Genomic DNA, 15,168 nt, shown 5'->3' with positions numbered 1-15,168 from the left:
TGTGTGTACGTGTATTGTGAGTGTGTGTGCAAATGTGTGTGTATGTGTGGCCCAGGTGGACTCTCACCTGTGGGCTTTGGGGAAGACTTTGCTTCTAAGCTTGTCCAGGACGCTGGCAGAATGCAGTTCCCTACATTTGCAAGACTGAGGTCTCTAATTCCTTACTAGCTCTCAGCTGGGGTCCACTCTGTGCCCTAAAGGCCACCTACGTTCCTTCTCATGGGTCCCCTCCATCCCCACTGAGTTTAAACTCAAGCATCACACCCTTCTCATCAAGACTTCCCCTCTGCCACTCGTCAGAGAAAGCTCTCCACTTTTTAGGGCCTGTGTGATCACCCACCTGGATGATCCAAGGTTGTCACTGTGTATTAAGGCCAACTCTGCCACCATGTAGCATAATCATGGAAATGATTTCTCATTGTACTTACAAGTACCGGGACATCTTTGGGGGGTGGCATTCCGGAAATTCTGCCTGCACATATTCCTCTCCAGGCTTTGGTCACCTTAGTTGTAGATTACATAAATTAGGAAGGATGGATCCTTAAGACATTAAGATTCTCTTTCCCACTCTATTAAACTGGTTTATCCAAAGACGGCACAGCAGCCCACACGATGATCAATATTGTCCCCTAATGAACATCTCATTGCCCACGGGAAGGAATATGAGCAGGAGGAGATGGGTGAGCGCCATTCCTTTAAACAGTTTTAAACCCAGTTCTGCTATTTTTGAGGCATAAATATTAGTTGTTGGGAAAATGTTACTCTTTTCATGCCCGGTGCCAAAACGGACAATTTTAAGTTACTGTCCCTACATTAAATCAAACTCTTCTCATAAAATACACTGCTAATAACATCCTATGAATCAAAGGAAAGAAAATGCATCAGGGTGATCTTTGTAAAATTCCTCATTCGACTGGCAAGTGTAATTGAACAGTGGCCTGGCACTTTGCTGAACCTTCTCTATAAGTGCGTTCATTTAGCAGAGAATTGGAGAACGCTTTGGTGGAAACATCAATTAAGGAGTTTAAAATGGTTATATGGAGCAGAGACCAGAGCTTTCTCATTACCTTTGAAGGTCCTCTCGCCTCTCTCTGACTCCATCCTGGCTGAGAAGACAGTGATTGTCCTGGATGACCGTGTCACCATCGCGGACCTGGGCGTGCAGCTGGTGGCTGGCCTTTCTCTCTCCCTGCAGCCTCACAGAGCAGACAGAAGAGCCATCGTCTCAACAGTGGCTGCCCAGGATGTTCTTCAAGCCCCACAGCAGGTAAGATTTGCAGGGGCCCCTGTGTCTATGGTCAGTTGAAACGCCTTCTCTCTCATATCAGGTACAGCAAGGAGATCAGTAGAGCATTGCAGCTGGGACTGTGGCTCTAGAAGCTTCTTCCTGCTTCTTGTCCAGTCTGTCTTGTCTGAGATAAAGTTTCCTCTTATGTATGGACAGACCACGTGTCCAGGGGCCATTTGCTTTCCAGGGGGGTTATGTGTGCCAGGCACAGTCTGCCGCTAGACCATGACTGAAGGATGGTCACGTGTGTCCACTTTTGCCAAAGCAGGTGGCTTTTGATACTTGAAAATTCAATTTTAGTCACTTGAACAAGCATGGCTAATAGGCACCAAACTGTTTACTGCAAGTATTGTCGGCTCTAAAACTCTCCTCCATCTGTAAACTTTGAGCAAATCGTTTTTACAGATACCGGGGTTGCGGTGTCTTTCAAGCAAGCCAGCCTCCTAATGCATCTTCCCCAAGTGCTTCCTTCCACCATCCATGTTTTGCTTCATCAGCACTGGCTTCCTAATAAAGAATGTTCAAAGTGATATTATCTTGAGCAGCCACCTGATTAGTTGCACCTGAAATTGATTCAGATAAATTGCCTGGTCTTTCAAATGTTTTTGGAAAGGCCAAAGTCAAATTCTGTTGTGTGGCATGCAGTAAATTAATTCATTAAAGTATATTATTTGTTCCTTACATGAATGGAGCTATAGTGTATTATTGTTGCTGGTTCAAGTCATGGCAGAAACTGTTCGAGATTATAAAACATAGGAGGTTATTCTTCCTAGTCTGTATTTTTAAAGAATAGTATCTAGGAAATCATATTTATGTGTGCAAATTTGATGGAACCTGATTATAACATAATGCTTTGGTTTCGTTTTTCTTAGGAAGCAATAGTCAGTTCTTGGATTTTATTCAGTGATGGTTCGGTGACACCTTTAGACATTTATGATTCCAAGGATTTTTCAGTTACTGTCTCATCATTGGATGAAATGGTGGTGTCTGTCCAGCCAACCCTTCAGTCCAAATGGCCAGTTGTAGTTGCAGAGGGTGAAGGCCAAGGGCCCTTGATTAAGTTAGAAATGATGATAAGTGAACCTTGTCAGAAGACCAAGAGAAAGAGTGTTCTCGCCGTGGGTAAAGGAAATGTCAAGGTCAAATTTGAACCAAATATTGATGAACACCAAGGAGGCACCAATGATATTGAGGGCATAAATCGGGAATATAAAGGCCATCTCAGTAATTCCATAGAGCGTGAAGGAAACCAGGAGAGAGCAGTTCAGGAGTGGTTCCAACATGGTGCATCTGTTGGCCAAGAGGAAGGCACCAACAAGAGCACAACCCCACAGTCTCCCGTGGGTGGAAAGGATAAGTTACGCAAGAGTGGTGGTCTAGATGCCTTCACCAGCTTCCCCACTCAGGGGAAGTTACCAGAACCCAACAATCCCAGTGACCTTACAGTGACCTCAAGGGGGCTAACTGACCTGGAGATTGGCATGTACGCCCTGCTCTGTGTCTTCTGTCTGGCCATTTTGGTCTTCTTAATCAACTGTGTGGCGTTTGCTTGGAAATACAGACACAAAAGGTTTGCTGTGAGCGAGCAAGGCAACATCCCCCACTCCCACGACTGGGTCTGGCTTGGGAATGAAGTAGAACTTTTGGAGAACCCCGTTGACATCACACTCCCATCGGAGGAGTGCACGACCATGATAGACAGGGGGCTGCAGTTCGAGGAGAGGAACTTCCTTCTGAACGGCAGTTCCCAGAAGACTTTCCATAGCCAACTACTCAGACCTTCTGACTATGTGTATGAGAAGGAAATGAAAAATGAAACTCTCAATCCTTCGGGCCCAAAGAGGAAGAGAGTCAAGTTTACTTCCTACACCACCATTCTCCCGGAGGATGGCGGCCCGTACACCAACTCCATCCTTTTTGACAGTGATGACAACATTAAGTGGGTCTGCCAAGATATGGGGCTGGGGGACTCCCAGGACTTTAGAGACTACATGGAAAGACTGCAAGACCAGATGTAAACTCCTTTCTTATGTTTGTATTCACCTTTATGCCTTCTGTTTCCTGAGTGGTGGAGCAGTGAATGTCATCAGCAATAGGGGATGATTTAACAAAGCTTCATTTGTGGCGGTCTGGTGAGGTCAGGAGAGCTAACACATCTGGGTTATAAGTTGGGAAATGCCTGTAAAAGAGCCCACCTGTAGGTACTGGGGAAATTCTAAGACAGCTGTTTTCTATCCTGCCTGGTACTAGCTAAGTGCAAATATAATAATAAACCTGACCCCACAGACAAACAGACATTGTTAGTCATCTCATGACAAACAGCCGTTTAGAATTAGAAAAGATTTGGGTGTTGATTTTTCTATTCCTAGACCTTTTAAAGCACAGTGGACATTTCTTGCCCTTGGCCTGAGATTAGACCTTTGTGAAAGATAACTGAATGTAGCTCTCCTTATTTGTTATGAGCACTGCTCGTTATTTTTATATACATTTGCGCCTGCACCTGGTTCCTTTGACCTATGGAATCTTTTGAAACATGAAGAGAAGAAATTTCAGTGTTTCCTTTGAGATCTGTTTGATTTACCTCTGAGTTGTATTCACTGGGATTCGCCATGTCATGTTACTTCCTGGGTGTTCAGACAGAATGTTAGCTTTTCTCCAGTTGTTCACAATTCACTGTGCGGTGTACAGTAGCTACAGAGCTGATCCTCACTCTGTCATTTCTTCTTTTCCTGGTTGAACTTTCTCGTATCAGACTTGGACAAGGGGTTTTTCTTAAAATGTTAATGTACTGCGAGACAGGGCCATCTCTTTACAATTGTCTACATGAAGCTTGAAAATTTCCGAGAAAAGCTGTGAATCACAAACAGTTTTATTTTTATCCTCTGCTTGTTGGAAATTCCTGGGGAACTCCTGGAGTGTCATTTCTGAGGGCAAAAAGCCTCAAAATAGCTGTATTTATACAAGTGCTTTGTAGCTAACACAATTTATTATCCAAACTTGAATCTAAGAGTCGAGTTGATATACACAGAAAGGAAATTGTCTAGGAAAATAGCTGCAGATTAAACTTTCCGTTTTACCAGAACAAAAATAAAAAGAATAAGTAGAATGATGTTTCAACTCAACAGCATATAGAAACCCATCTATACAATGACCAAAAAACAAAAAAATTCCTCCATCACGATTCTGGCAGAGATAAAACCTTCACGGGGTGTCCCCTGATGGCCAAAAGCAATGGGTTTCTTTAAAAAAAAACATAAAAAGAAAGAGCTGTTCCAGAGCACAAGAAGCAGTTGTCATGAAAGATGCCAATGACTGGAAAACCAAAGTGGCAAGAGAGAGAAAAAACAAAAACAAAACAAAACAAACCATTCCTGCATAATTTTCAAATAGAAAATGTTATTTATTTAAAGAACACTGTGAATGGTCTCAAGCAAAGCAAGAACTGCAGATCAGGAAGTATGACAAAACTTTTATTTATTAAGATGGGATAGCTAGAAAAGTAGAAAGTGGACCAAAATTCCTCCTGGTCAGCTTGGTTGAGCTATTTGCATCTCTAAGACACAGGATTTTAAGGACTAAGAGTAGGAAGGACCTACAGGAAGCAGCTTCATGACCTCAAATGACTCATGACTGAGCTATTCAAAAGCAAGAAACCCTGGTGGCATAGTGGTTAAGAGCTTCAGCTGCTAACCAAAGCTCCAGGGGCTTCTTGGAAACCCTATGGGGCAGTTCTGCTCTGTCCTGTAGGGTTGCTGTGCGTCAAAATTAACTTGACAGCAATGGGTTTGGTTTACTGGGTTTATTCAAAAGCAGGAGTTCAACTGCCCTCTCATTACAGGCTCCCATAAGTGGGACAGCACAGCCCAGCCCCGCTCTGGTGTTCTGTTGCATTGGCAGCCCCACAGTTCTTTCTTTGTAGATCTCCTGCCCATAGGACCATACTGTGTTTGTCAACAGTGCACACATTACAGGTGAAGTGGGACTGACCTCCAGGGGCAGGCATTGAGATGGTTCTGCAAGTGTTAGAATGGGGGCTAGGAACTCAAGTTGATAAAGTTCCAAAAATCTTTCTATGTGTCTAGGGAATGAAACCAAGAGACCCAAGGTATTGGCTGCAAAGGATTTTTTTTTTGGCAAAAGGCATTTGTAGACAGATGACCAACACCTTTTGGGAAGAGCTTCCTAGGTGGTCAAAGGTAACCCCAGTGATTTTTAAAAGGTTTGGTGAGAAGTAGCTCAAATCCAAGTGTGTAGGGCCACAGGGATGTCGATGTGCAAATGAGAACATAGCTAGCCAAGGGAGTCCTGCTCTTGCTGTGAGACATTTTCAGTTCGTTCTCCATTTGTATCCTCAACATCTCAGACATAATGGAGACTCATTTCTGAAACGGAAGAAGTATCTCAACTAAAATGACGGTGAGTCTTACACAGCAGGCTGCCTCCTATGGGTAACATGAGACTTTGTGTCGGGTGTCATTTTGTGGGGGAGGCAAAAGAGCATTATTAAGGCAGCAGATGAGAGCATTTTCTGTGAAGTGGGTGGGTGACCTGGTGCATGGAGCAAGTTGGGAGTGTTAGAATGTGGCCGTGGTTTCTGTGCAGAGCTGGAGACCACTGCCCTAAAGGTGCCTCCGGTCCATATATTAGGGTCGCCCAGAGTGACACCCGCTGTGCAGTCAGTCACCTGTGCTCACTTATGTTAAAACTCAGTCCATTCAAAATAAAAAGCAAATGGAAGGGCTGGGGGAAGGGCTCCCTTTTGCCATGGAGCCTGCACACATACTCACAGACATCCGTGTACATGTGCGTTTGTGTGTGTGAGCACTGAAGAGCCAGAGAATAAGATATTTAGTGGGAATCCACAGTGACTTTCAATTACTCTCAGATTTGTCATGGACGCTATTCAGTTTGATGGAATTCCACTGATGTTTGATCTGGTCTAAACATTTCCTGCTGATTAGACATCATGGGTTATATCACTTTGTCTTCCAACTAGTGACTTTAAACTAATAGGCACCATGCCCCAAAATATCTAAACTAAAATGTAGGAAAAAATACACTATTTAGCCTTGAAATCCAGTTCCTTGATGGACATGCATTTGCCCGAATTTTCCAGGGTTTTGTGGCCGAGGTATCCAAATTATTGGTCTGAGTAAATAGTCTGAACTAAAGCACATTTATGAAGTCCCTTCCTTTTCCATAAGAACAGAACATCTAGACTCTTCCAGAGGCAACACCGGCCTCTTGAGAGGACGCCAGGCTGTCAGCTGTGGTCTCATGGTGAGAGGTTCAGACGTGACATGGGGACCACACTACCTGAGCCACTTGAGATGTGAGATGATGGCTCCCAAGGTCCTTATATTCTGCTTTAAAGGCCAGAACAGAGGGATGGAGAAGCAACTGGCACATGAGAAAACCAGAGCTTAAACACACAGGTGTGTGGCATTTGAGAGAAAGCAAACAGAAGACGGTCGAAGTTTCCCCCAGAAGAATGCCACCTAGCAAGCACCAGAAAACTGTGTACTGAGAAGAGAAAACTGATTTCCCAGCTGTTTTATACTGCACACTGACCAGGGTAAGTTCCAGAAAGTTTCTTTTTGAAAGCACCAATGCAGGTGAAAAGACGGATTATTTTGTTGGCCCATCTGTACCTTGATAATTTCTAAGCTTTGGAAAGGCTGCCTTGGTGCATTTTGATCAGCACCCTGGCTTAACTCTTAGAAAGGCGTCTTCCCAAGTTGGAATGCTGGGACCACAGTAAGGCTGTGTCCAACAGGGGAGAACCACTCAGTCCAGCAGCAACCACCAGAGGGCAGTTTTCACTTGAACCCTACATAACATTGGGACCGTTGTGTTTTCTACTCTAATCATCTAAAAAACGGCCCCAGGTCTCCACTTCAGTCTCTGTATTGACACAACAAAGGGTTTATAAACTCGACAACCATCCCCTCCATTAAAAGTATACATGCATAACGGAATGCCTATCATCTGGTACGTACAGGGACAGAGTGGACGGTGGAAAAGTGATGCTAAAATATGGATAGCAGATATTTTTGTATGTAATATAGGAAATATACTGAGATACTGAAAGATGTATTGGAATAAGTACATTTTAAAATTAAAGCATGCAAAGCTGTAGCTTTTAAGTGTACAGACATCCCACTCACGAATATCTTCAGCGATGGGAAAACCATCGCGACGTAACATCGTGAAATGCACTGATTTTGGAACTCTGACCTGGGAAGGACATGGCTCGTGTTGGAATTGTTGCTGGAACTGCCAAGACATTCTGATCATCTTATTCTTCATGACTTTTGGATGGTCCCTTTTCTTTTTTGGAAAATAGTTCAGAAATAAAGTGACTTCCTTTTTGCAGCATAAAGGCATATTCTAACCACAGGGTAACATCATTTTTAACATGAAAATAAACATTTCAACATGCTTCAATTGTTTCATTATTTTATCCACACAATTCCTTTTTAATTTCAGCATCTGCATGATTTGACTATTTTTACGTATTTTTTCTTTTCAGCCAGAGATTTTAACACTTTCCTTCAGTAATAAACGGAATTAATAAATGGAAGCCAAAAGAAAAAGTTGACTTAAAGCTGCCAGGAACTTTTCCCTGTAAAAGCCTTCTCATTTGTCCCCCTAGGAGGCTGGGTAAAACTTCTTTCTGATGTCTCAGGACGAGGGTCTCGTGTTCCTCAGTGCCCTGCCCAGGGCCAAACTGTCTCAAAACTCAGAGCTGAATGCATGATGTAGTGGCTCTTGACAGCCCTCGACCTCCCCCCTCTTTTGGTCTTTCCTTGTTCATGGCTTGGTTACATGCACCTGTGTAGGGGCATGGCTTGTATGGGGTCAATGGCTCAGGAGACTGAGGACCCAAGACAGGCAGAGCTCCAGAAACATAAGAAAAATTCAAGACAGTTGGGATTCAGCTTGGGTCTTGGAAGGCAGCTGTAGACCTTTCAGTTGGAAGGCTGATGAGTGTATTACTTAGTAACGTCTTCGCGGATGCTCAGTTGGTTCTTCGTGAACTGCCAGCATCATCTGTGGCATTTTGGCAAATGCCACCCCTTGCTTTTAGGATGAAAAGAGATGCCTCTTTGGCAGTAGCTTGACATGTATTAAATGCCAAGCCTGGTCTTTCTTCAAGCCCTACAGACATCCTTTAAGTAACCAGGTTAAATATAGAAATTGGCTTCGTGAATCAAGGCTGCAAAGCAGCAGACTTTCCTGCCTCTGAACCGTTGGCAGCAAATGAGCCAAAATGCTCTCCCAGCTGTACAAACCCATCAGCATTGTTTCTTAGCACTTTAGGTAATTGTCTCATCCTCTCCTTTTTTCCCTTGGAATGTCAGAGGTCTGAGCCTCAGTTGTTCCCAGATATCAGTATGCATGTTGTTCAGTAACAGTTGGTCTGAAAAGGGGGAGAAAATTTGAGATGAGATTTGCAAAAGAATGAACCCTTTATATTTAGTTTTTTTTTGTGTGTGTATGCAAACAAACGCTGCATTTCAATATTTTTTGGCATTGAAATTCTTAGTGCCTATTAGTTTCTTTGTGTTTTTATACATTAAATAGGTTATGGTAGGTTTTGTTAATTTTTAGAAATTTGACAAAACACACAAAAGTGTAGAAAACTTTCTGACTTGCACTTCAGTACTTCTATTCTGTGACTGTGGACACTGTCACTTTCCAGATGGGAAATTACAATTTAAGGGCCTTGAAGTCCATTAGGGAAATCGTCCTCCCAGCCCAAGGAAGCAATAATGTCAGTTCACAAAATTTTACAATCCTCATGTTCTGTGAGAGGCCTTCAAAATTTTCTTTGGCTTTCATTGTTGCTCTGGGGCAGTTGTTCAGATGAAACATTTTTATTATGTTTTAAGGTTTGCTGTCTCGTTAGGTGCTGCAGAAGCTGAGAGGACGGATGGCCTTTTCATGTGTCGACACTGCCCACTGGAATAAAGCACTTTACAAACAGAGAGATGGATGGGTGTTCCCCGGGAACTCAGGGTTTGTGTGACACTGGATTTTCTACCGATTTAAATCACTTTTGCCCTGACACCTCTCTTCTTTTGACCAAAGAACATGTGTAATTTTCTATTTCCCATTATAAGGCTGGAGCTGAAATAATCTGTTACTTTATTGTTACTTCCTTTGTAATTCATTCTGACTCACTGACTGCAATAACACACGATGCCAGTGTAGACACTGCCCAGAAGGGGCCCTAGTGGCCCAGTGGTTAAGTGCTCGACTGTTAACCAAAAGGTTGGTGGTTCAAACCCACTAGCTGCTCCGCTGAAGAAAGATGTGGCAGTCTGCTTCCATAAAGATTTGCAGCCTAGGAAATCCTATTGGGCAGTTCTACTCCATCCTATAGGGCCACTATAGTTGGAATCTACTCTACAACAATGGATTACGCATTGCCCATACTATGTAGTTACTTCGCTTTGTGTGTGTTTTCTCTCCCCATCGTAATTTTAGGTTCTCTATTTTATCCATGTGTATTCCCACACCAAAAAAACCAAAACCAAACCCAGTGCCGTCGAGTCGATGCCGACTCATAGGGACCCTATAGGACAGGGTAGAACTGCCCCATAGAATTTCCAAGGAGCGCCTGGCAGATTCAAACTGCCGACCCTTTGGTTAGCAGCCGTAGCACTTAACCACTACACCACACAGTGCAAGCATCTTCCATTCCTGTAAATGTTGTAGGCTGACAAGGGGGAAACACGTCAGACCTGGATAAGCACGCCCTCCAGGTACTCAGCACTTCGGTTTCTCTGTTGCTTATCGATGCCAGTCTCCACTTGGCACATCTGGAAATTTGCATCAGCCCTACTACCACTGTAGTTGCACCAGTCCAGTGGGTTCCACAGCAGCCAGCTCACATGACAAAAGATGCCAGCACTGGCAAATGGCGGGGCCACAGTGTGTCCTCTTAGCACAGACCACCAAGTGACTCCCTTTCTGTAGGTGTCCTCTACTGGGAGCCTAAACTTGGACTTCTAGCAAGGATACCAACTTGTACTTTGTGGATTCCAGGAACAAATTCTCTGCCCAACACCCATTGCAGGTGGTGTTCTAAGCATGCCCCATACATCAATGTGGGCTGCAGAAAACTCCCAAACTATGAAAAAAGGCAGGAGCTGAGGATGGAAATTAAGTACTAAATAAATGATCAAACCCAAGGGGAAAGACACTCACTTGCACATACTAAGTATCGTCCAGCAGGTCTGTGGTCCTCAATAGCAAAGGATTTTTTATAAAGTCGCTTATCTATAATGTGTGTCTAAAGAGCATGCTATTTTCCTATAATTTAAATTTATATCCCAGCCATTATTAGCCCCTGGCTCCAGACCCTTCTCAGACAGGTGAATCAGATCTTGGCTGCAGATCATGTACCATGTTCAGCCAAGACCACACAGCCCAGCCACTCTGCATTCTTTGGTGGTTTCATGGCAACAAACATGGTGGGAACAAATGTTGTCTGGCATTTGATAAAAAAGCGTGGTCCCCTACTTTCCATTTTGCCGAATCGAAGTCTTGTTCCCTGGTAAACACCAGACATTATAAACAGAGCATGTTGTTATAACATTGTGCTTCTCTATACTTTTTTGGTTGTATAATGTATCTATCTCATTATATTACCCATGGTTTTCAGTATGAGCTGTTGTATATGTTCCACAGTATATTGAATACATCTGTAAAGGCACTTCCAAAAATTTTGAAAATGAAGAAATAAAACATGTTGGATGATTCATTGTTATAGTAAAACAATTAATTGGTAGGGTCCAGGAAGTTATCTCTTCTTAAAATAGGTGTTCAAGGGAGGAGATTAAGAAACCCCTTAGGTCCAGGCTACAGGTAAGCTATGTCTTTAGGTCTTGATGCTGGTTCTTAGCTGATACCTTGAGAATAAGAGAAAAAAAAAATTTTTTTTTTTTGAATGGCTTATTTAAGTGTGAGGGCAAGATTCCAGGGTACAGTGGCTTACTAATGTGCCATGGTGGGAAGACAGTGGTGGCCAATGAGTTACTATAGTTAAGGGATGCAAGTTCAAATATTGGAGAAAACCTGGAGTCCATTTTTCTTTAAAACTTACAAAGTTGCATTTTAATGAGACAAAAACTTTACTCATGGACTTTTCCCTGCCAGCCGGGGGAAGTCAATTCACGTTATGAAATTTGAGTCCCAGGAAAGCTAACTTAAGCACCGAAAATCCCAGTTCATATTCATAGTCTTGGGAGGTGTTATATTTAACTCCAGAATAACTGAAACATTTAAATATGTTGTCTCCACTGCGCTGCAAATTTTAACCAGGAGGAGGACCCCCACCACACGTTTGCTCTTTATAGATAGTTGTTCCAATGGCCATGTTGCCTGAATTAGATATGATGACTGACTGTGTCAAAATTCACCTTCAGAAAAGCACTCGCCTTTCCCAAACAGCGTCAGGTTGGCTGTCTCAGGCAGCCATGGCAGCCTTGAGCCAATGACCCTGCTGCCTAGTTCACTGTGATAGTTAACAGAACGCCATGTCAGCTTCTCAACCAGTGCTGTGACCAGGGCTACTCTAGACATAAAAAGGTGTTTACAAAACGCCCACCCCTTCATGCAAAGGATAATAACCGCAATGACTGAGGACAGCTGGACTGTGAACACATGCTCTGTGCCTTGACTCTCCTTTAAACAATGAGGTGAAACAATTCAGGAGGGCAGCCATCTCCAAGACGTTTGAAGCCACTTTGGAGCAAGATTAATCTACGTGAAGAAACACAAGGTGAGTGTCCACAGTGATCTGGACTCAAACATGGCCTGAGAGGAACTGGACGGAGAAACCTGCTTGGAGCCACAATCCAATACGGCTCAATACTGTTGAAAATGGATGTTTTGGTCTTCCAAATTTTTTTTAATGATACTTGCCTTAAAAATAGTTCAGATGAATTTGTGTATTGTGCCTACAGATATTCTTGTTTTAGGCCTGCAAGATTAATTAACGGACACGATTGACATTTATACTCCTAAGTGTATTGGTTATTTTTCATAAAATGCAGGGGGGAACTTGTATTTCCAAGTATTCCCATTTTATTTTCCAAACTATCCACACCATTTATGACCTAGGAGCTTTCCAATGCCTCCTTCATCAGGAATTGGGATGTATATTTGGATGTTTACAGGTAATGGTGTCTGCTACCTGGGTGAGTAACGTCCCTTTCTGTGTGAATTGGGACAGTGATCTGAGATGCTAGGGGAGAAAAGATGGAGAGAGATGAAAAGTGAGAGTCAATGCAGGGAACATACTTCTGTGCTCAGTGTCACACCACGTGGGCCCTATCTCCCCTTGGGAGAGACTCCTTCCTGCTTAGCTGGAAATGCTAGCCCTTAAAGCACCTTGGGAAAGAAAAAACAAGCATAAATAACTGCTCCAAGCCTAAAGGTGCTGCACCTGGGAGAATCTTTAGGGCAAAGAGGACTTTGGTTCTAATTTTTCACTTCTCTGAACTTCCTGTCCTTCCTTCATTGATCTGAAATGTGGGTCGGATGTGTGGAGACCTTCACCAGCCCTATGGCAAGCCGAATTAACCTCCTACCCAGGAAGGGCCATTCTATCTTTAGACTCCAGTATGAGAAGAGGGAACTAGAAAACCCAGCATGACTACAGATTTATTTAAATCCTTGCAAGGCTTAACATTATGCCAACGTCATTCACTGTTAAACTTGGAACCCATAAAAATTTCTTGACCTTTGAAAATAATTCATGGTGAAATTTTCTAACTTTGCAAGAATTTCTCAATGTGTACAACGATCACTAAGAAATTGTAAGCAATTGTAGGTAATAATGAGTTACTAGGAAACCCTGGTGGTGTAGCGGTTAAGTGCTATAGCTGCTAACTTAAAGGCCAGCAGTTTGAATCCACCAGGCACTCCTTGGAAATTCTATTGGTCAGTTCTGCCCTGTCCTATAGGGCCGCTAGAGTCGGAATCAACTTGATGGCAATGGGTTTTTTTTTTTTGTTTTAAAGCCAGACAATTTTAGAAACAAAATAATAATTTTACTCAAAAATTACATTCCATATTTACATATGGTTGTATTATAAATGTTTGATGTGCTTGGAGTGGAACCTCCAAATGGAAAGGTGTTTGGGATTTACCAGAGGTCTTGAGAGAGCCCTGGTTCCAGCGACCATTTGAATTCCCAAATCAGTGCCTCCCAGAAAACGCATGACGGGAGGCCTTGATAACGGTGTGAGCAAAGAGATTCTGGAGTCGCCCATCTGGTGATAAAGTGTGTGTTCAGACAAGGCCCAAACACAAAGAGACCTATTAGTAAATTATGGAACAGAGGATACTGTTCAATTCTGACTATTAAAAGTACTGTTCTAACTATTTGTAATAATGAATGTGGTTGAAAGATTAAATACTCTTTAACATTTTCGCGTTACCTTGGGCTACAATATTCTAGGTATTAAAACCCCAGTGTGATTTATTGAATGTTAACATTAAAAAAAAGAACAAAGAAGGAAAATTCCAGATTGTTTTTCATGTTGAGAAGAGTATTTCCATGTGTATGAAATGCCAAATAATGAGCCAAAACATCCACAGCCTTGACCGATGGGACAGTAGAGGACAATACTAACCTTGATACTGGGCTCATGGATCTGGGAAAACTAAAGGTGTAGAAGGCAGTAAGACAACAGAAAATAAAACTGGCTTAAGAGGCTCCTCTGACCTGGCTGGTGGGACAGCTACAATGCTGGGTGCTCTGCACTCACTCTCCCTCCAGCGTCTACTCAGCAGTGTGACTTCAGTCGAGACAATATTGCCAAGAAATGGAGGAGATGTGAAATTCACCAAGTATATGGACTAGGTTAAAGAGAGAAGGCTGGGAACTTTAAAATATACTTAAAATTAATGTCATCTCCTATGGCTATATTTTTCCTAGGCGTGATACAGGTGCTACTGCTGGTGTCCAGAATGACTTTAGTTGGTATGTGATGAAAATACGCGTGCACAGTTGTAGTTGTTGTCAAGTTGGTTCCGACTCATAGCGACCCCATGTACAGTAGAACAAAACGCTACCTGGTCCTGCGCATTCTCACAATTGTTGTTAACCTCGAGCCCATTGTTCCAGCCACTGTGTCAATCCATCTTGTTGAGGGTCTTTTTCTCACTGACCCTCCACTTTACCAAGCATGATGTCCTTCTCCAGGGACTGATCAATTTTAGAAGGTATATATTTATTTTAGTGTGTACTAGAATACACTCAGTTCTGCTATAATGTAACATACACATCCCTAAAAATCACCATTACACAAAATCCCGCAATCAAAACCACAAGGATTATAGAAGAAAAAAGGTTGGGGCCTAACACCCCAAAAACAGGAAGTGCCTGGTGGTGGTGATGGGAGCTGAAAAGGGAGCGATCAGCAGAGGACCACTGCTGAGCTGCCTGGTGAGCATGGACCTAAACAAAGTGAGTTAGTAAGCCATGGGAATTCTCTCTTTCTGGGTGATGAGGACAGGTGTTATGGATTGAATTGTGTCCCCCAAAATATATGTTGAAGTTCTAACTCTTGGCACCTGTGAGTATGACCTTGTTTGGAAATAGGATCTTCGTAGAGGTAATCAGTCAGCATGGGGTCATACTGGAGCAGTGTGGGTTCTAATCCAATGACTGGTGTCCTTATACGAAGAAGAACAAAAAGACACAGGGACAAAGGGGAGAATGTCATGTCATGATGCAGGCAGAGATTGGAGTGCACGCCAAGGAACACCAAGGATTGCTGGGAGCCACCAGAAGCTGGGAAGAGGTGAGGAAGGATTCTTTCCCTCAGCCTTCAGAGAGAGCATGGACTTGGATTTCCAGA

The 15,168-nt window shown here is 43.0% G+C and overlaps 1 protein-coding gene across 4 annotated transcripts in view; it reads left to right on the top strand.

Moving 5' to 3' along the window:
- LOC111747736 (transmembrane protein 132B) overlaps positions 1-8,112 on the top strand; it is a 446,856-nt gene extending 438,744 nt beyond the window's left edge. For 3 of the 4 annotated variants that reach the window (XM_064272049.1, XM_064272050.1, XM_064272048.1), the window contains 2 exons: positions 1,076-1,267; positions 2,161-8,112. In XM_064272049.1, coding sequence (XP_064128119.1) covers positions 1,076-1,267; positions 2,161-3,306 — 1,338 coding nt within the window. In that variant the 3' untranslated portion in view covers positions 3,307-8,112. The remainder of the gene's footprint in view (positions 1-1,075; positions 1,268-2,160) is intronic. The other variant, XR_010318544.1, reaches the window with a different exon arrangement.
- Positions 8,113-15,168: the final 7,056 nt, after the last annotated feature.

This window comes from Loxodonta africana, chromosome 19 (assembly GCF_030014295.1).
Source record: "Loxodonta africana isolate mLoxAfr1 chromosome 19, mLoxAfr1.hap2, whole genome shotgun sequence".
Classification (NCBI taxonomy): Eukaryota; Metazoa; Chordata; class Mammalia; order Proboscidea; family Elephantidae; genus Loxodonta; species Loxodonta africana.
The sequence above is the reverse complement of the archived record's forward strand: the minus strand, read 5'-3'. Positions and strand labels throughout refer to the sequence as shown.